The sequence below is a fragment of the Drosophila simulans genome, chromosome 3R (genome assembly GCF_016746395.2).
Source record: "Drosophila simulans strain w501 chromosome 3R, Prin_Dsim_3.1, whole genome shotgun sequence".
Lineage (NCBI taxonomy): Eukaryota > Metazoa > Arthropoda > Insecta > Diptera > Drosophilidae > Drosophila > Drosophila simulans.
In genome coordinates this window covers 1,322,609-1,342,685 of record NC_052523.2, presented here as the reverse complement: position 1 = coordinate 1,342,685, position 20,077 = coordinate 1,322,609, and the positions used below count along the sequence as shown (strand labels likewise).

General features: G+C 41.3%; 2 protein-coding genes and 1 long non-coding RNA gene across 3 annotated transcripts; 2 read left to right on the top strand and 1 right to left on the bottom strand.

The window, feature by feature from the left end:
• Positions 1–922: 922 nt before the first annotated feature.
• Positions 923–6,967, bottom strand: LOC123327281. The gene is made up of 2 exons (XR_006541903.1): positions 6,268–6,967; positions 923–2,293 (listed from the first exon to the last, which is right to left on the bottom strand). It is a non-coding gene; the product is annotated as an uncharacterized LOC123327281 (long non-coding RNA).
• Positions 6,968–11,771: 4,804 nt separating this feature from the next.
• Positions 11,772–15,152, top strand: LOC6726744. The gene is made up of 3 exons (XM_016176009.3): positions 11,772–11,915; positions 12,014–13,356; positions 14,682–15,152. The coding sequence occupies exon 3, from the start codon at positions 14,734–14,736 to the stop codon at positions 15,025–15,027; it is 294 nt and encodes a 97-aa protein (XP_016033233.1). The 5' UTR covers positions 11,772–11,915; positions 12,014–13,356; positions 14,682–14,733; the 3' UTR covers positions 15,028–15,152.
• A 320-nt stretch (positions 15,153–15,472) lies between these two features.
• On the top strand, positions 15,473–16,103 carry LOC6726743. The gene has a single exon (XM_002102118.4). It carries the CDS (start codon positions 15,547–15,549, stop codon positions 15,946–15,948), a length of 402 nt encoding a protein of 133 aa, XP_002102154.1. The 5' UTR covers positions 15,473–15,546; the 3' UTR covers positions 15,949–16,103.
• The last annotated feature ends 3,974 nt before the right edge of the window (positions 16,104–20,077 follow it).

Sequence of the window (20,077 nt, the reverse complement as noted above, 5' to 3'; positions counted from 1 at the left end):
TAACTCATTTTAGATAAACCTACCCACACTTATATGTTTGTTAAATAGTCTTAACCTTCAAATAATGAAATAACTATATGTTGTGTGAGTAGTGTATCCCAGCTAGGGAACCACATTGCTCCGAGTCAGCATCGATTCTTGGCTAATAAAATTGTTAGACTGATAAACTGACATTGATACTAATGCCGCTTCGCTGCAGTGCCGCGAGGCATAATTTGTTATCAATAAAATCAAATTAAGTTGGTCCCCAGGCGACGCCAGGAGATCAGCCCTTTGAGATAGCGGCATGCATCGGTCCGCATCGAACAGTATCCAAATCCAATTGAATCGAAACCAAAACAGAACCCAAGACTTCGACCACAATCAGCGGCAAGTGTAAACACGTGGGCCTGTTGGCGAACGGGGAGAAAGGCAACATGAAGCCTGGAAGGACATCGAGAAGGTCCCTCGGGGCGATTGTCCTGCGGCACACGCAGTAGGTGACTGAAACCCACTGACCTGGACCCTCTTCCTCACGAAAACCGAGCTAATTAAGTTTTAACGGCACTTGTTAGCATTCGACCTGTTTTGGCCCTCAGGCCGGCCTCTCAATTTCGTCCTTTCGCTCAAAGGACTTAAGGGGGCGTGTGCAGAAGGACCTCTGCAAATGGCAGTTCCTTGTTTGATTTTAAAATAGGATTAAATTGATTTCCCGCTACTCGACATGCCGCATCCCGAACTACCTGGGTCAGTAGTTCTCCATCGCGTAGGTGTGATGAGGTCAGCACTTTCCAGTCATTAGTTGCGATGGCCAAGGAGGTACCATTGACAGATGCTCCTTGAAGATTGAAATGTTCCATGAAATTGGCCAAGTTGAGGATGCCTTTGCTGTCCAAAGAGGCAGAATGATGTATATTTCGAAATATGAAAGGAAAATTGAATGTATTCGCTTTGCTTTTTATTCAAGAAACAATTACACTTACTGCATACAACTATGAAAATGTTAATTTAAATACAATTAGTAGAGATCTAGTAGAGTGCCCATGTCACAAATGAACTTGTAGCTGTTCTCCTGAATACATTTTAAAAATCTCTTAAGCCAGGAGCAAAACATCTGAAAAGTTCCAGATTTAGTTACATAAACTTTTCGCACAATCATATAAATTCAGCAAAGGCTTTTTATGCTCAGCAAGGAAAAAAATGGTATCGGATCGATCTACCCTCTGAACTTTTTGAAGTTTTTGCTTCATTGCATAAATATTTATGCGCTTTTGAAAACGCTCGACGTCTTGGAAGGCCTAAAGGCCTAAAGTCGCTCGCAAATATTTGAGGAAACACAAAGGAAACGGGGCGAGGGCAATGTGTCAATGGCGGGAGAAGGGGCTGCCAAGGACCCTCATTAGTGCAAGAGCTGAGCAAAAGAACAAGGACCCTGTGGGCCGAAGAAAGCGGAACAAAGGACTCTGGCACTCCCATCCCCGCCCCCTTGGAGGGGCGTGTCGACTGACTGAGCAATTATGGAAGGAAAGGTGCGGGAACGGTGAGGGAATGTGTGCTCGAGGATGGGGTGGATCGGTTGGGAGGGTCGGCTCCGGGTCGAGTCGGCGAAATAATTGCTGACTGGTGACTGGAGGCTGGAGGAAAGTCCAAAGAAGTTCGGGGTCGGGCCACAAGGACGCTGACATTTACTTGACTTTAAATGCGCGGAATCTGGTAATCTGATACGCCCGGAAGTTGGACAATTGGCCCGACTTCGTAATGGGGGTCGACCTCTAAGTTCTCCCCTTAGTCGAGGTCTTGGAACTCCTACTTCTCAAGAATAGAGGAAGGTGTGCAATTTTATTCGGCTTTTGCGTTGCCGTTTTGACTTCCTTGGCTTCCTACATCCAGCCTTCCCGAAAAGCGCGCCAGAAACTTTCTCACGCTCCATTTGACAACTTCCGGAAGTCGGGCTCTGCAGTCCTGCAGTCCTGTAGTCCTGCAGTTAGTAATTACACGAATGAAACGGACTATGCTTTTTGGCAGCTCTGGTTTTTGCTCAGTTGCAAATGCGCATTCGGTTGCACATTTCTTGTGGTGGATTTTCATTGAAAAGTGTTCAAGTGGAAGTCGTTGGGCTTTTCTACTCGCTCTTCTGGCTGACTGACAACCGTTTGGCTCCTGCCTTCAACACTTTTCGCTCAAGTGTTGGTCCTTGGCCGAGGGAAATAAAAGGAGTTACAATCGTCAAGTACTTCACTTCTTCAGAGTGGATTCAAGAGTCCCTTGAGTTCCTTCGCCTGGAACTGAAGCCAATGGTGCCGAAATAAATTCCCTGAAGTTGAAGGTTAACTTTTGTCAGCCAACGGAAGGATAGCTTATAAACTAACATTAAATAACTAATGTACCAAATATTTAAATACCATACTTAAAGTTAATACACGCTAACTGTAACCTATCAGAAACTTCCAATGTCTTGAAAATATTTAAAAACGGTATAATTTAGTTCCTCGACTATTACATACCCATTACTCAGCTAATGGGAGTGTGAACCCTTACCAATAAAAATTGGAAAAAAAAATTATAAAATGAAAAAAAGTCAAAACCTTACCTAAAATAGTGGGGGTTGTAGTTTTGCGCTGTTTTGGGCAGTTTTGGGCGGGGTATGGTCGTTAGAGTGGGCGTGGCAACATCAGGAATAAAACTTCCGTCTATGTGTCTGGAATCTGCATGTCTAAACTCAACATTCTAGCTTTTATAGATCCTGAGATCTGGACATACGGACGGACAGACAGACGGACAGTGCCAGATCGACTCGTCTATTGACCCTGGTTAAGTATTTATACACTTTAGATGGTCGGAAACGCTTCCTTCAACCTGTTGTATACTTTTCAACGAATCTGGTATACCCTACCCAAAAAAGAAGCGCTGTGAAACAAACTTTTACACTGTATGTGTAGCTAGAATCTGCACGAGGGTAAACTAGATTCGTTAAAATGTAAGTAACTATAGTATATATTCTGGTTAGGACCACTAGCCAAGATGATCTCATAAATTTTGGGAACTACAAAAGCTAGAAAGGTATGACGCCGACGTAGCACAAGATAAGATAAGATAAAGTAAATGATTATTTAAATGTCAGGAAGAATTTATGTTAATGAGAGTGGAGGCGAATCAATGTAGTGTTACAAACGACTGCAAAACACAAAAATGTACATCCACCGTTGATGAATAAGATTAAGGTTTTATTGCACACCCCCTTTAGCTGATTAAAAACACATTCCGACTAATTGAGTTGCCATAATGCGACAGAAGCCGAAAAACAAACAGATTAGAACAGAGGGCTCTAAGTCAAAGGGAAGACAAAGCCGGAACTTAAACACAGACAGGAATCGGAATGAAGCGAATTGCCAATCCGGTTGGACTGGGCTCGGCAGGATATCCGTGTCACTTAATTGTGTGACACTTTATTGGATTTTAAAAAGGACTATGCTGCTGTCGCCACGCCAACACGACAACGAAAACAACCATGGACGTGGGTAATTAAATTTCCCGTGGAGCCGAATTGGATCAAGGCGATGACGATGACGCACTTCGTCGAGAGGGGGACACCAAATGGATTTGATTGAATTAGGGACGTGGCAAAAGCTGCACAGAGAAAACCGCAAAGTAATTGGAAAAATATTGGGCTCAAACAGGATTTTTGCACTTTTATCCACTTTTATTTTTATTATAAAGCCCAAAAGCAAAGGTTAACCTTTTCTGCCAACAAGAGGCTTTGTCCGCTTTCACGAAGAACTCGACCAATCCTTTCTTCCTGTGCAGGGATGTGCTGGCTTAAATGTCGCCAATGATGATGCTGACGCCTAGGTCCTGGTGGGGGTCCTGGCCCCAGAGCCCTCGCCCCATCGATTCCTGCGGACCTGAGCCAACCAATTGCCAGCCGCGTGAGCGTGTCGTATTTGCTTCGTCCTGGCGCTCGGCAGTCGCCGACATCCGACAGGATGTGCGATGCGTTCGCAGCTCCTGCTCCCCGCGGAGTCTCTCAATGCGGCGTTAAATTTTGGGGGTGTATCAATTTCGATTCATTGCCATTTTAGCCTGCTTCTGCTCCTGCTCCTGCTATCCCCAATCGAGAGGGTGGATTTGCACCCTCTGGTGAACACAAAGTGTTGTTCTTTTGCTCTTAAGTGCTGCCCCGCCCCCCGATCCCTTGGGCCTCCATCAACGCCAAAAAGGGCAATTTTGGGGTTTGTTCGTCGTTTCCTTGTTTTTGTCGCTGCCACAATAAAAATCATCCAAATGCCATATGCTCAGCCACCCTCGCTCCCAGTCCATCAAGATCCTGCTAATAGCTATGGCACATATATGTACAAACATACAAATGTGTTACTTTTGTGGTCGGGGCAATTAAGTCGTGGGCCCGATACTTTAACGATTACACATATGACACAATATGATTATGCGGTTTTATTATTAATTTATGAGGCTGATGGGGAGGGGCGCGTATGTAACGTAATATTAATATGGGTAATTGCCAATTGATGGGGTATTTCGATGTTTGTTTCCCAAGTAAATGAAGTGACTCATAAAATGCAATAACTAAACTAGGAACACAAATATTGATTTGCTAATAATGCCTTAGCCTCAGTTCACAAACGAAATAATATAGAAGACGTTTTAATTAAGAATTAAGGGACATTCCTCTGATTAAATGCAATACGATTTGAATTGACTTTTTTTAAAACAATTGACTAAATAGCTGGGGTAATCGTAAGGCGTATTAGTAGAACTATGTGCTTATGCTACTAATGTAGGATAAACTGGATGTTTCATTACATCTCCGAATTCATGAAGTAAAATACAATTAAATTATTTGATTAATGTGCTCCCAAACAAAATCAATTTAGGCAGGTATATTCCAATGAATCGCGTCTGCCCTAACGATTACAAATATGAAGTTAAATTGACCTCAAAAATGTATGTGCCCCGAGTGCCAAAAAACCATTATACAAACAAAACCCGACGACGAACCGCCTCCGACACCCTAGCACAATAAATTTAATGGTTACCAGAACAGGTGTTTGCCTGTACAGATAGCCTCACACAATTCCTGATAAATGTCGGCCCATCGAAGACCATGTTCGGTCAGCGAAAACAAACATTTTTCAAAACGCGGTGCGAGTGGCAGTCAGTCAGTTGGTGAGCCCTCTCGTCTGTGAGCCCGAGTGATGTCTGCTAATTAATTTGGCCAAAAGGAGCAGAGCCGGCCAGAAGTGGGATCGTCGAATCGTCGAGAGCCGCCCTTGGACGCGATGTGCGCATTTGTTTGCGTTTTTAAATGGTGGGCCATATTTTAAACCCAATTAATCAAGCGAAGCCCCCGGCCACGCCCCCAACCCTCGTGCCTGATGGATGTTACGAGATTAAGAAGGAGGCTGAAAGCGCTAAACGGAGGCGGACAGCTCGCCCTGCATTTAGTGGCTTTATTAAACCACCGAGTGGAATCAAGAAGTGTTGCCAAGAAGCACACTTTACACTGAGCAATAAATTACGGATGTATAGTTAAGTTAGTTTGGTGGGATGTGGGGAGCAGTCATAAAGTTGGCTAAAAGGATAAACAGTCGCCTTCTTGGCACTTTAATTTTAAATTTAAAAAAAATATTTCCTAGGCATTTTGTGATAGGAAGTGACACCTTTGCTAGTATGCAATTATTTTATTTCAAAGTTAGAAGTGATTTTCTTTAAAAAATCAATATGCCCAATTTTCGTATTTTATTTCTGATACCCAATATTATAATTATCGTATATATTTGTATGTATGCAACGGGTAGAAGGACGCGTTGCCGACCCGTCAAGTATATATGTTCTAGATCAGTATCCGTATCACATATTCGTCTGTCTGTCCGTTTGCCAACAGGTGACGACGAATGACAATCGAAAGTTGCGAAATACTTAAACGTCTAGAAACTAAATTTAACTCTCATTTAACCGCATTAAACTAAGCTCCCTCGAATTCCCACAAGTTACAAACTTATGTGGAAAGTCAAGGGTATCTTTTAACTTTCTCACTGGTATAACAAAGGTTTACTAGTTGACTTTTATTATCAATTAAATTCCAATTGAAATAGTTGAATGTATGCTTGAAACCGCAGATACCTCTATCTCAGCTACCCCCGAAACGCATTCTGTAGCTGCTTTTATCTTATTACAGCTCAGTTATCGACTAATTGCTACCCACATGAGCGGCACACTCACTTCCCGACACTTTTGAAAATAAAATGTTGACAAGATAAGGCGACAAATTACCTGGGCGAGTCGGAACGATTGGGAGTGCTCGAGAGGGAAGAGGGAAGGGCGGAACGGAGAGGGAGGTTCCGGTTCCATTTCCATTTCCAGTTTGGGATTTCTGACTTGGACTCGATTGTAATGCGACACCTTCGTGTGAAAATTTATGGCCCTCAGCTCAGAGCCAACTTCCATACGAAGGGACCTTATGGAGGAACCTATTTACTTGGTATGCTTACTACACGGCCAAATGCTTAATTCATCATAACGAAAAACGAAGCAGAAATAAACCATCTATTAGGCATCCCCGTCGTCATTGACGTATTACAAGACGTCATGCGAGCCTTCCAGCCGGAGCCTTTGCCTCGTGCCTCCTCACGATAAAAAGCCTAATGATAATGGTAATACTGCAGTCGTCCCCGGGAAGACTTATAGAGCTTGGCCAATTTTGAATTTGTTCTTTTATTCGCTGCCCGGATGATTGAGTGGCCAAAGCCGATGACAAATTGTGACTGAGTAGCGCGCTCAAAGTTTGGTGGCTCCTCACTCTTTTGCGTTTCTCTAAATTGGTTGCGCAGACCACTTGACCAGTCGTCGTCCCCTTTCTTTGGGGGATTCGGGCGGGAAGTACTTGAAATGATAGGGGAAGTAATGATCTTGGTGATTTAGGAACTGTATTTTGTGAGAGGGATTCGCTGTTATGCGAGTATAACATTTTGGTTATTGACTTGTAACTCTACATATTTATAGTTTTTACTTGATGTAATACCTTTAGGTTATATCCTCGATACAACTAGTATAACTAACATTATATTTAACATTATATTTATTTTCTGAAATCAGCCTCTGTTTTTAGCTTCAACAATTGTTTAGAGTAGATTTCCGGATAACCTTCCAACCACGGAGTAGAGTATTCTATAGCTAACATGACCAGATTTCTGCCAGTTAACTTTTTGCGCACTTTGCGGTTATCCCCCATAACCCCGGTAACCATGGAACAATCAGGCCACCCTCATTTTGACTAATTTATTTGAATTTGTTTATGAGCCAGCTGGAGAAAGGGAAAGGCAGATAGGCTGTTCTTTTGTTTAATCAAAGGCAATTGTGGAATTCAGTGATTACATGTGTTGTTTATTTTCATCATATTACTGTTGTTTGTTTGTGCTTTTATCGAGTCTCGAATAAAACAATCTAATTTTTAGCTATATTACGAAAAATAGGAGAGACCACTGTAGTCGATATCTGGACTATCAGATACCAGTTAACAGAACTCTCAAACGAAGATGGATGGATCATGGTACATCATTTCTTATAGCTTTTGTAGTAAGCGAACAGACTCAAATCATTCAGGGCATGCGAATAAGTATGGGTAAAAGGAAAAATCCGGCGAAAAAATGCGACCACCATTCAGATTTGGACGCTATTGAAATCATGAAATCAAAAACAATTCTACCGATTGTGGGCGTAAAATGTTTTGAAATAAACTATAAGTGGTACAGATCTAGACGCTCTTATAGACAGAAATGGCTTGATCAACTTAAATAGTTTTGTTTATAGATTTGGAATCACTTTCTTTTATCTATTGGATACTTATAAAGGAATTTAGTATGTCATTTTAATCTGCGAGCAACGTTTATATGGGTAGATGTTGATTTGTTGACTTGAATTCTTATTACTTCAAGGAACTAACGCTTCTCACTGTACTCACATATAAATCTTAAAAGCCCCTGAATTATTTTATTAAACACTTAAAGGATCAGGTGATGACACTTTGTTATGTAAATAGAAATGTGTACTGAGATGCTCTTGTGATTTATTAAGACCATGTTTAACTCTAAACTAAATAAAAAATAATATGCCCTGCATCCCCAAAATATGAGGCAAAAATTCCAATCGACTGACCTACGAACGAACGAAGAGCAGAGAGAAAATGTGGTCATTAATTTACGCATAAAATTTTATAATTTATGACAATATGAGGTGTAGCTGGAGCGCCGACTCCACTCCACTCCATCTCCATCTCCATCTCCAACCCAAGCTCGAACTCCAGCCCCAACCTCTGGATGCCGAACAAAAAAGTGGCCAGTAAATGAAGTCTGAAGATCGTTGGGCTTGGGTTGCTTTTCGTCTTTTCCATTGTGGCTCGTTGGGATCCTCCAGCATAAGCGACTTTTATAATTATGTCTACGCATAAAAATCACATAAATTTGTGCACAAATGCAACAACAATAACGAGTTCTACATAATAAATGATGGCGCTTAAAATTTTCAACATCTCCATGGAGACAAAACGATAAAAATCGCTGTTTGAAGTATACCTCCCTCCCGAACAACCAAGTCAGCAGTCAAGTGCTTTGATCAACTTCTCATCTTATGAATGAATTAATGTTTTTTGGTTATAACGTTTTTAATGCAACTTAAACAAGAATACAGCTAGCCTCGGCAAGCCGAAGCTGCTATACCCTGCCAGAAAAGACTTTTAGATTCACGTTAGTCGGAAACAAATTTGAAAATATTTTTAATGTAATATATCGATTGAAATAGGCAAGTCAAATACTAACAGAAGTCGTCACTAGAATCTGCATGTTGAATCTCAACTTCCCAGCATTTATACGGACGGACGGACAAATGGGCGGACGGACATAGCCAGATCGGGTCGCCGTTTATGCAGATCAAGAATACATGTACTTCACATGATTGCAGTCTCCTGTACTGCGATGCCAACTTCTGACTGAAGTGAATATACCCACTGCAAGGGTATAAGCAAAGTATACCTTTTTGTCATTAATAAAATTCAACATTTGACTTCATTTTTTCTGGTCTGACTGGGTGTTTTCATTATTTATGATAGTCGGCGCTACATAGCGCCCTTTGACTCCGTCAAATGAGTTATTTTCTTAGGATTTTGGGAGGAATTACTTTCATGTTGTAGAATGGAACACTTTAAAGTCAAAGACTTCGTAGCAGGCCATAAATGATCTCCAGTAATGCCCAATGATTAATTGAGTTTAGTGAAATGAGGAGTTTGCGACGATTGACATTAATCCCACATATGATTATCTTAATTCCTTTACGACATGAGAATAGTCTGTTACATGTTTATATATTATCCGCTTTTAAATAATTTAGGTTAAGTATTTCCAAAAAGTATATTTGTTATGATGTCAATTGATGCTTTTACAGAACTAAATTGAAATATTAACAAAATTATGTGACAGTAAAGCAATTTAGCCACTAATCATAAAAGCGTCCTGATATTGTTTATTGTTTTAATTTCCTTAACGAAACCGTAATAACTCACTCCCGAATATTTTGTGATTTCTCACGCATCTCAAACCTCGCGATGATTCATTTGTAAACAAACCAAAGTGCAACGATTTCACGTAACACATGTACGAGTATATCTGCACACACTCCCGGCCGTAAATATATATACGCGCTGATATATGAGCTCGCCCTGAAATGCTCCACTCAGTTTTGACATTTATATTTATTTCAACGTGCAGTGGTCTGACCATTCTTCCAATGCAGCTTGAGTTATAGCCAATGGACACGCAAAGGTGGCCAAAGCTGCTCCTCCTCCACCTGCCCCCATATGTATGGCACATATGTACACACAAGGGTGTATGTACATATATCTGGAATATGCCACGGATTCGACGGATGAGCGTGACGGTGGCTTCGGACTTCTTTCGCCGCTCTTCTGCGCCCCCAAGGAATGCCACGCTACACAAATAAAGTAAAATTAATAATATCGCACTTTAGTGCTTTTTGTTGCTAAAGTTTTTTATTGTTTCGCCCTCCCGCTTTCTTTGCGTCCTTTTTTGAGAGAAATAAATGTCAAAAAGCAAAGCAAAATGTTTTCTTGCCCCGTGAAATTGGTCTTCTGGTGCGTGTGGCACTGAAAGTTCGACGAATGAAAAATTGCAGGCCACAATGATAAATAACACAACTCAAATCGAAGAAAGGTATAAAAACCACGGAGATATTGCCAATGTGCTCCTTTCGGGAGTTGTGCGACCCAACTGCTGTGGCTCATACAAACTGAGTTCAAATGGGAATGGACGGAGATCCTTGGGATAGGTTCAGGCGGTAGAAATATTGTCTAGAACTATATGGAGGAAGGAATATAGATAATTGAAGGTTATTTTGTATCTTTAAGACTCTATTAAATTTAAAACCACTTTTTTAACCGGCTTTTGATTCGTAATAACGTTAAATGGTTTTAACCCTTAATACAATGTTACACAGAAATGGATTTAGGATTTAGTTTGTAGAAAGTATGTAACAGGAGAATCAATTGTTTCCGACTGCATAATGTATTTATATTTTCGATTGGTAACACCAGACAAGTCAATGTTTTTCATAGTTTTTTAGGTTTTGGTACAGAGTTGGGTCTCTATATGCAAATTCTAGTAACACCTACTCTTACATGTCTTTACCCCTTCAGCTGAGGAACTGGTATTCGACACTCTACAATGTTCTATCCTTTTTTCTATATGTGTAAGTTGTTTCCAAATGTAATATCATAAATTCAATTGATAACAAATTAACTAAAACATTGAACAGACATTGCCTGAAACTTTTTACATTGAAACCATATACTCCTTACAGTTCTAAAAATGATTTTTTTTAAGTTTTTAATATACCTAATATAGAAATAAATGATAGATATTCCAACTATTTATGCTGAAACAGATATTTCAAAATTACCATCAAAATATTAAATCGAACAAAGAAGTTGAAAATGATAAATCCCTTTGTTGAACCACTCTAACACACGCCCAGTGCTATGCAACAAAAATTCATTTGGTTTGAGCCATCTGCTCTCTCCGCCCTCGAAGTGACAGCAAACCGAATTAAATAATGTGGAATTTAAAATTTAATGAAAGGCACTTTTTCCCTGGCCAGCCCCCAACCCTCCCGACCACCCCCCTCTTGACCCTTTACACCTCTCCCTCCCCGTGCACGCAGCGGGTGGTACCTAGAAACGGAAATGCTGAAACAGTGAAATGTTTCACGCCTTCTTTAACAGAATTTATTAAAAAGTATTACAAAAGTAGTAGCCCAGAGAGATGAATCGCGCGCTCTATGCCATAACAGAACATGGTAACCAAAGCACACCCAAAATTGAAAATCGAGTACGAGCGCTATGTGCAATAACAACAAAACATGCGAGGAGTCAAATCAAAGCCCGGCAAATCCGCGGGGGGTCAGCGCGGGGCTCACACATCTGTGATACTTTTCTGCTGCGAGAACCAACAACACACCGGCGACGACAACGGAAAATGCCGTAATAATTGTTGCAAAAAGCAATTAGACAAACTAATAAAGCCAAATCCGCTCGCAAAGGGTCTCAGGATGAATGCGTTGTTGGGAGTGAGACAGCGAGGGCTCTAGGGTGCGAATGCGGACGGGAGAGCAAGCGGGACGCACGCATAGGCGCATTCTCAATGCCGAACCCCCAATGGCGATGGAAAAGCGAGATGGCGATAGTGTGGTGAGCTGCGACGATGTGTTGATGGTGATGCATTCCAGTTGTCGTCGTTGTTGTTGTTTCATTCGGTTGATAGGACTCGGTAATTTTAAATCATAGTTTAGATACTAAAGCAATCCTAATGGAATCTTCGATTACTTTAATTTTACTCGCGCAAATGACCACTTCAATGGTACATACATACATACATATGTGATAATTTCATTGGATCAATACTCGTACTATTCATATTGCACTTACAATACTTATATAGTAAATCAATTTTTACAGGGTATGCGATCCTCCGAGAACGTTTGAATGGATCTTCTTTTTCTACCTGGGGCGTTCTGGATTGTGCAACCACGAGACGCAGAATCAGTAAGTGGAGGAGCGGCACAGAAGTCAATAGAGTGCAAATCCGATTCAAGTTTCGCCCCTAGGCAAAAAAAACTCTACTTTGGTGCCATCGTAAAGGCGCATTCTACTTACAAACGCATATTATTGTAAAGTTCGTTTCAACAATCCTGTGCCCCTACCCCCTGCACCCTGCTAACCGCCCAATGCCCCTGCCCCATGTGCCATGAGCCAAAGTTCAACGTAATTGCGTTCAAAAGTGCGTGTACTTGAGAATTTTTTATATTTCTGCTTTATGCCGTGAGTGTTACTCTATTGTTGTCGGCTTTTCGCCGTTGCAAATATGTTTTGAAAGCAAAGTCATGCTGGATCACAATAGCCGGGGAACTACATTCATATAGGTACATACATACATGTGTACATATGTATGGGCCCAGACCTTTCTAATGCTCAAAAATTAGTTTTCTGAAGTGGCTGTTATTACTTTGTGTGGATAGGCCAAATTGATATGCCTCAGTTGGTAATGAAGTGAGTGGAAAGATATTTTGAAAGAGTTTAGGTTGTGGGGGGCCTAAAATGAAAGAGGGAAAGGTGAATGAAATTAAAAGTATTTCAAAATGTTTCCTTATGTGCAAGATGGCCACAGGCCAAGTTGCATTTCAACAAGTACATTCCACAAAGGCTTTTGGGCTCAATGGAGAAGCATTGATCGGTTTCAAACTATTAACCACACCCTGTCCTTTATTGCTTAAACTTAGGATATGAAATACTTTGTGTATCACCACCCATTCCTTAAAGGTTATAAAACGGCCTCAAACTTACTCCAAGACAAAGCTTTCAATTTCTCGGTTGGATTACATTTGCACTTCATTCCGTACAACGTTGTAATGCAAGTCGGTCAGTTTGCTTGACCCGCCTTCCTCTGAATAACCCCTTTGAAACAGCCTCCGCTCCCCAATTACAAGCAATAATAATTTTAATTAAATGCACCGAGACCAAGGCAGTTGACCAAAACAAAGGCAAGCAAACAAAGAGACAGCCCAGCCATGGAAATGAATCCCGAAATGAGTTGCAAACAAATTACGCCGCAGAAATGGGCTCCAGCGGTGACAAATTACAAGGAAACAACCCGGTGGCGATGAGAAATGACTACAGGCGGGCGGAGGAGCGCCGTGGTGAATGTCAGACAGGGACGGAGACAGCCGAGCGGTGTGCGAGCGGGAGGGCGACTTACAACCAGTGCTGCCAACTCAGCTCATTTCGTACGGTGTGCAGAGAAGGTAAGTATTGGTTAATCGTATCGGTGAATAGTATCTGAAAATTTGGGTAACGGTTAAGGTTAAGTATTATACTTACTTTGCAATATACATATGCATGTAAATGAAGTATATGAGAGCATTTTCCAAAGGCCATATATGGGGCTTGTGACTTACATGTATCTTCATAATGGATTTCGTTGAATTTGGCCAGTGAATAATGCCATCACTTTCCTGTTACCAAAAACCAGAGGTGATGAATTTTAGCCAACATTTGACCCATGCTGCGACCACGTGGTCATTGTTTTCCCAGCATTATGTCTAGAATACCAGGTTGCATTTAAGTTCGCCAGCTTTTATTGCATAATTGCGTATTGTAAATTGTGAATTGTGAATGAAAACCAGCTGTCTTCCGAATTCCGCCTAAGGCCTCTTTGCACCTTTTGGCACGCGTAGTTCTGGCCACCTTAGGGCTCCATCCAACTGTTTCACTTCCGGAGCCGCTAAAACTACAGCGAGCCAATGCAGTTCGTACTTGACCTATTGGTCGCCCCCGCTGACTTGGGCCGCATGCCGCGCTTTTCACATTTCCAGTTTCTCCACTTCGGGTTGCTCGGGTTTTACGCTCAGATTTCCATCTGTTTGTATTTTCCTCCCAATTTGCGACCCTTGTCGATGGGCGGTTTGTTGTCCGTTGTCTGTGCCATTTGTGTTATGGGTGTTCTCTCCATTAGCAGCATTTTTGTCGGGTTTTTGTTCAATTAGCAGTTGGCAATTTCATAAATATGTAGTTTTCACATCATAACGAAGAAATACTTCAATAATTACATGCAACCAAATTGTTTTAGTTCTTAGACATCTAAGTTAAACGACACACTTTCTTATACACCAGGAGGACGACAATTAAGACCTAAATATTTCTAATATCGTTTTTTATATATGTACATAAATATATATATTGAGCATTAATGGCCGACTTAATATAACAATGTCCGTATGTCTGTCCTTTCGTTTATAAGTCGGAACAGGACGGATTGAACCACTATAACACATATATGACTATCAGATACCCGTTACTCAGCTAGTGAAAATGAGAACGAGAAATGTTATAATTTTTCTAAGATATCGATAGATATTGGTGAATAAAATTATATAATCCTTTAAATTGTTGTATTTGAGAGCTTAAGAGTGATCGTGGTAAAAAGTTTTTTGGCTAATCGATAGAAATTTTTAATGGAAGGTTTACAAAAGAGTCAAAGCGCGCTGAAATTGAACTGAATCATGCCATACTTGATATTTCCTTCACCTTTAATATGTTTCATCGAAATCTGATTGATATTATTATGTAGAAATGATATATTTTGTAAGCAAGAAATACAGCAACAAAAATAAATCAACAAAATGTCGAACAAAATATACTGGGAGCCCGCAAAGGCTTTCCGCCCGGAAATCGAGAAGTCGAAAATAAATATCTGGCACCGGTCATTTAAACCGACTTACGAGCAGGAGGAGCCCCAAATGGCACTGCTTCTATCCTGGCACTACGGTCGCCAGTGGGTGGAGGAGCGTGATATGCACAAGAAGGAGACCAAGGTGAAGATGATGAAGGAGGTCAAATTCATTCCACCCAACTATACCAGTTGGCTTGAGAAGCGGAGGCCCAAAAGGACTAAGCAACAGCTGCTCAGATCTTGATGTTTTATTTGTGTTGATTAAGTTGTCCAGTTTTTGAATATGAACTTTTGTAAAAATTGTTTATTAATTAATGGTCACGTTCTGGCTTTCTTTATAAAATTTGTATCTAAATGTATGAAAATAATAAAAAAAATAGTATGTAATGTATAGATTTTAAACATAATAATAATAATAATAGGTAAAAAATAAATTTGAAGATATATCTGCATGGTGCGACATCTGTTGGAGTGAAGGGAAAGCTGCTGATGGATTTTGGTGGCCTTATAAATCTAATCTAAATCTCACAATTTCTTAGAAAGCGGTGTAGTCTTTTAATTGCGCTTAATCTTAGCGCTCCTAATCAACTAAGTTGAAATTTGAATGTACAATTGTTTGTATCACCACAACCAACAATATTGGAATATTTTTGATAACCAAGTAGCTACTGACCCACCCAACAGACACAAAGATTCAGTCCCAGACAGACTCCGTATCAAATAACACAACACCGACACGACAAGCATACAATTCCAATCGAGAATGATTTCAAAGATCAAGATCTGGAGCCGCTCGCCGATGATTCCGGCCAGGGATCACGGGTCAGCGATCCTTCCGCCGGCAGATCGGCCCGAACCCATTCCGGAGCTGTGCGAGGAAAGGCCGGTGATGGGATGGCTGCTCGGCTGGGAGTACGGGAGGAAGTGGCTGGAGAGGCGCGAGGAGATCCAGAGGCACCGCAACATGGTCAGCAAGTTCGGCAGGATTCCGGCGGACTTCGGCTGGTGGATCAACCAGCGCAGGCCCCTCTATGTGCGTCAACAGCGATTCCGGAGCAAGGCCGGACCTCGTGCCCGGAAACAGATCACGGCCTTCGAGATGGCCAAGCAGCGGCGTGAGGAGCAGAACCGCAAGCTATTGGAGAGCCAGCCCAAAAACCAGTAAAACACACACTCATAATATCCAACCTGCCAATAGAAGGGTAAACTCTGTCAAAATTGCTAAGCCAAACAACTGTAAATGTACGAGTACAACTATGCAATCGCAGTACAAGGAACTCCCTATGATGATGCGCCAATAAACACAGTTAGAATGTTGAATTCTTTTTGGTTTAATGTTACCATTAAACCGTTTGCCATTACCAATATTGTCATTATATGCTGAATAAGTTTTGGTACATCTCAAGTTGATCTGAATATACATATGATCAAATATGGGTATGGAAATACCTTACATCCTTATATACAATATACATTACAAGTTCGTATCGTGTTTCGGTTCAATTACAGGCAAATAGTGATTTTGACCCCTATAAAAGTACCAAGCTGTTAAAAATAAAAAACAACATTTGATTCCATTGGTGCGCAATCAACTGCGATACCCAACCGCATTCGTTCTTGGAATCGATTTTCGGCTATGTCAATAGGCCTTTATTGTATAGTGTTTATTGTTATCCTGTTGTCCTTGCGCTTGCGACGTAGGCTCCGTAAAAACAAAAGCGCAGCATCCCAGAAACCTTCGCCTCAGCCATTTCAGCTTTTGATTGGACTTCCCCCGGGGAAATGTCAGCCCCGTAGAACAATGGATCATACATACTAAACGAGAGCCGTCATCATCGTCATTATCGTCATCATCGTCATCATCTCCGTCGCTAAAGTTTTCCGTAATCGTCATCAGGGACGGGTAAGTGAACAATTGGCCTTGCCCGACTCAAGGCCCGTGGATATTTTTGTGTGCAGTTGTACATACTCTTTATTTGCATTTCCGGCTCATTGCGCCTAATTGCGCGGAAATCTGGCTTTGGAGATCAGCTTTATTGTGTGTTCTTGGTGGCTTTTTAGTCAAATCCTTTGTGTTTCCCTTTTGGCGCGAAAAATGCGAAAATAAACGTATTGCTAAGGGGCGTTTTCGCTTGCCCACAGCGAATTGCGCATTTAAGCTCGTCTTTTTTTAACTTACCGTCCATTATTTCGGTTTTAAGGGCTTTTGTTTGCTAAGCAAACTTTTTTGTACACTTTGCGATCAATGAAAAGTGTCAGTGTTGATTTTAGATATATTTATTTTCTTACGCCTAAAAACACCTTAAGCCTTTAAGCTGTCTAGGAAACTGTGTCGCATTTTCTTAAAATCGATACAAGTTATCGATAGTCAATTGCAACCTGAGAATAGTTTGATCTCGATCTGAGTAAACCGAGCGAGCACAAGTCGATCTAGGCTAGATTTTGAGATCGAAAATCGAGATAGTTGAGAACGGTTTATTTACATATTTATCGATGCGAAGTTATTGAAGAACGCGATACTGTACTTGTATCGATACATCAATTGCTTTCATTTACTATACTGTCGATGAATTTCTACAGTAACTTTCTAGTGAAATGAATAAAATTGAATAATCCAATTATTCGGTTACTTATGGATCGCTCTCTGTTTAATAACCATATATTTTCTCCGTTTATTATACCCAATTAATTTTGCGCGAGTTTCCCCTTCATTCCCGCATCGCTTCGACATTCGCCTCGTATGTTTTCAACAACATTCTAGTTTCGAATCATTTTTGTTCATTTATGCCACGGAGAACATTTCTTCACATTTTCAAGCAGCAAGAACCGAGGAAAATGCTTCATACTGTGCTGCAGTTTTCTGCGCATAAATTAATGGAACAGAATAATGTTCATGATGATGGTTTCATACGGAGTGGAATGAAGCTAGCTGAAAGAAAGGGCTGGGAAATGTATGGTACAACATTAAGTAAGTGGCATGACTTGGAATGGGAAAAATATAATGGAAATCATGTGCAAATGGGCAAGAGCAAAAGTTCGTTGGCTAATCAAGTGAGTTGTGTGTTTTCCACGCCAACAGTCGAGATTGATCTTAAAGCGAGGAAAAATAAAAGGAATTTACGGTTTCTTTTTTAGCTGCTAAAAAATAAATACCTTTTAAAACTCAAGACTATTAAAACGTGTCTACTGGTAACAAACCGTATGCTGCAAACGAGCTGACATCAAATTTTACATGATTAGTGTCGTTTTTGTTATGTGACATAGAGACAACATGTCGCATTAAAACGTAGCACCAATTTCGATAAGGATGAACTTCACTTTATAATAGGATTATAATCGACGTGACATAACTGACTATCTTCTGGCTGAGAAATAGAAATGCAATAAAGTTTTACTCTAATTTTGCAGGGAGATGCCAAACGAAATAACAATTGGATTTGCGGTCGAATGGCCAATGGGAAACCGCAAAAACTAATTACAACGCCAAAACAGCCACGGATAAAAACAAAATGGCCGTCGGCTGAAGCGGAAATGAGCTTTGCCCGCGTGAGTGTGTGTGTGTGTGTGTGTGTGTGTGACCACAGAACAGATGCTGATTATGGAGATAATTAATACGGCTAATTAAACAGGCAAATGCAATTCAGAAATTGCACTGACAGGGTAAGGGGAGCGGAAAGAGTTGGAAAACAAGCGAAATTTCAACGGCTCCTGCCACATAAAAGCCAATTAATTATTTTTATGGCTACTCCGGGCCGAGAGCCAACTGCACCAACGGAAGCCACCAGCCGACGACTTGGCCCTCTCGTTTTCCCTGCGCCCGGCATAATAAAAAATTATGGCCTGCGATTTGGCTCACTCGAAACGAAGCGAAAGCAACCGAAAACCCGAATACTCTGTGCGCCACTGACCAGGCCAAGAAACCCCTCCCCCTCCCTCCTACTTCTCGTTCCACCCAGCCCCGCAACGCCCCGAATCGCAGTGCACAGTAAATCCTCGAAAAAAGGAAGGTCCTGCTCCCATGCAAGGGCCAAAAAGATGGCGCCGTGCTGCGTACAAAATTGATCAGTGGAGTCCCCGCCGTTTGAACTATGACGCGATATGTCATCATATTTCCTCGTTGCAGTTGAAGGGACGAAAGGGGAGTGGTCGGGCAGGGGGCGCGGGGAGCGGGGAGCGGAGGGGTGGTGGCATGCTGGTGCTCCTTGTTTGCCATGCATATTTCTCACTTTGTCAAACCTTTTGTGCACTGCGCAAGGCCGCAACGCAATTGCATTGCAACACTGAGCGAAAAGTGTGTAAGACAAGTTGGCAAACAGAATCCTTTCGATACAAGTTGTTTTTAATTTATCTGGTTACTTATACTTGATTGCTCTGATCTTCAAAGTACAAGGTTTGGAAAGTAAGCCTACTACAAACCTCTTACAAAAACTGGTATTAGAACTAACTAATATCTCTCTGTGCACAAACCCCTTCCTCGTCCTGCCCTTGCCCTCTTCTATTGGCCATCTCGTATTTAACAGTTGAGTTGGACGGCATTTATTGCCTGGGCTACCGCAAAATCAATTTCGACCCCAACTTTATTTAGCCTTTGTTTTGGACTTTCCGGAGGCGCCCCAACCCGCGATTGCGACTCGTTCAGGGCCAGTCCCACAATCCCGCAGCTGTGCTGCTGCCCATTTCTCCGCTCATTTTATTGGCCAAGGCAGGAGCCCAAGTAATGGCCGCCGCCCCTCTGCCGCTCCTCCTTGCCCCTCGCATTTCATGCCGTTCTGGCCGGTCTTGTTTTTGGACCAGACTCCCCTTGAAATTTCCGTTTTGGCTCCGTGTTTGTGGACTTGCCAGTGGCATCCTCGACTGAGTCTCGGTTTAGATTACTTCTGTGGTGTATAGGTAAGTTAGGTTTCGAAGTGCTTATGCCCCTTTCCCATGAGTTTTTCCTTGCCTTCTGTTATTCAAGAAAAATTCCCTTTCAGGAATTTATATTTAAACTGAATTATAACCATTTAGAGCTAACAAGAACGAAACTATCATTTCTTTTTTATTATATACTATTCTTATGAATAAAACCGACATATTCCTATGCCAGCTATATGATACAGACGTCCGACTTCGATCAGTTCAAATATTGTCGTAAGACTATATCCATTTAGAACGCTTTTGACCAAGACCAACGAATCTAAATTTCTTAATTTTTTTCCTATATATATTCCATATATAATATGGAATAGTTATATAATAACTGTAATAGAAAGAAGACTTTTGGGACGTAACCATTCGGGTTGCTTAGATAGACA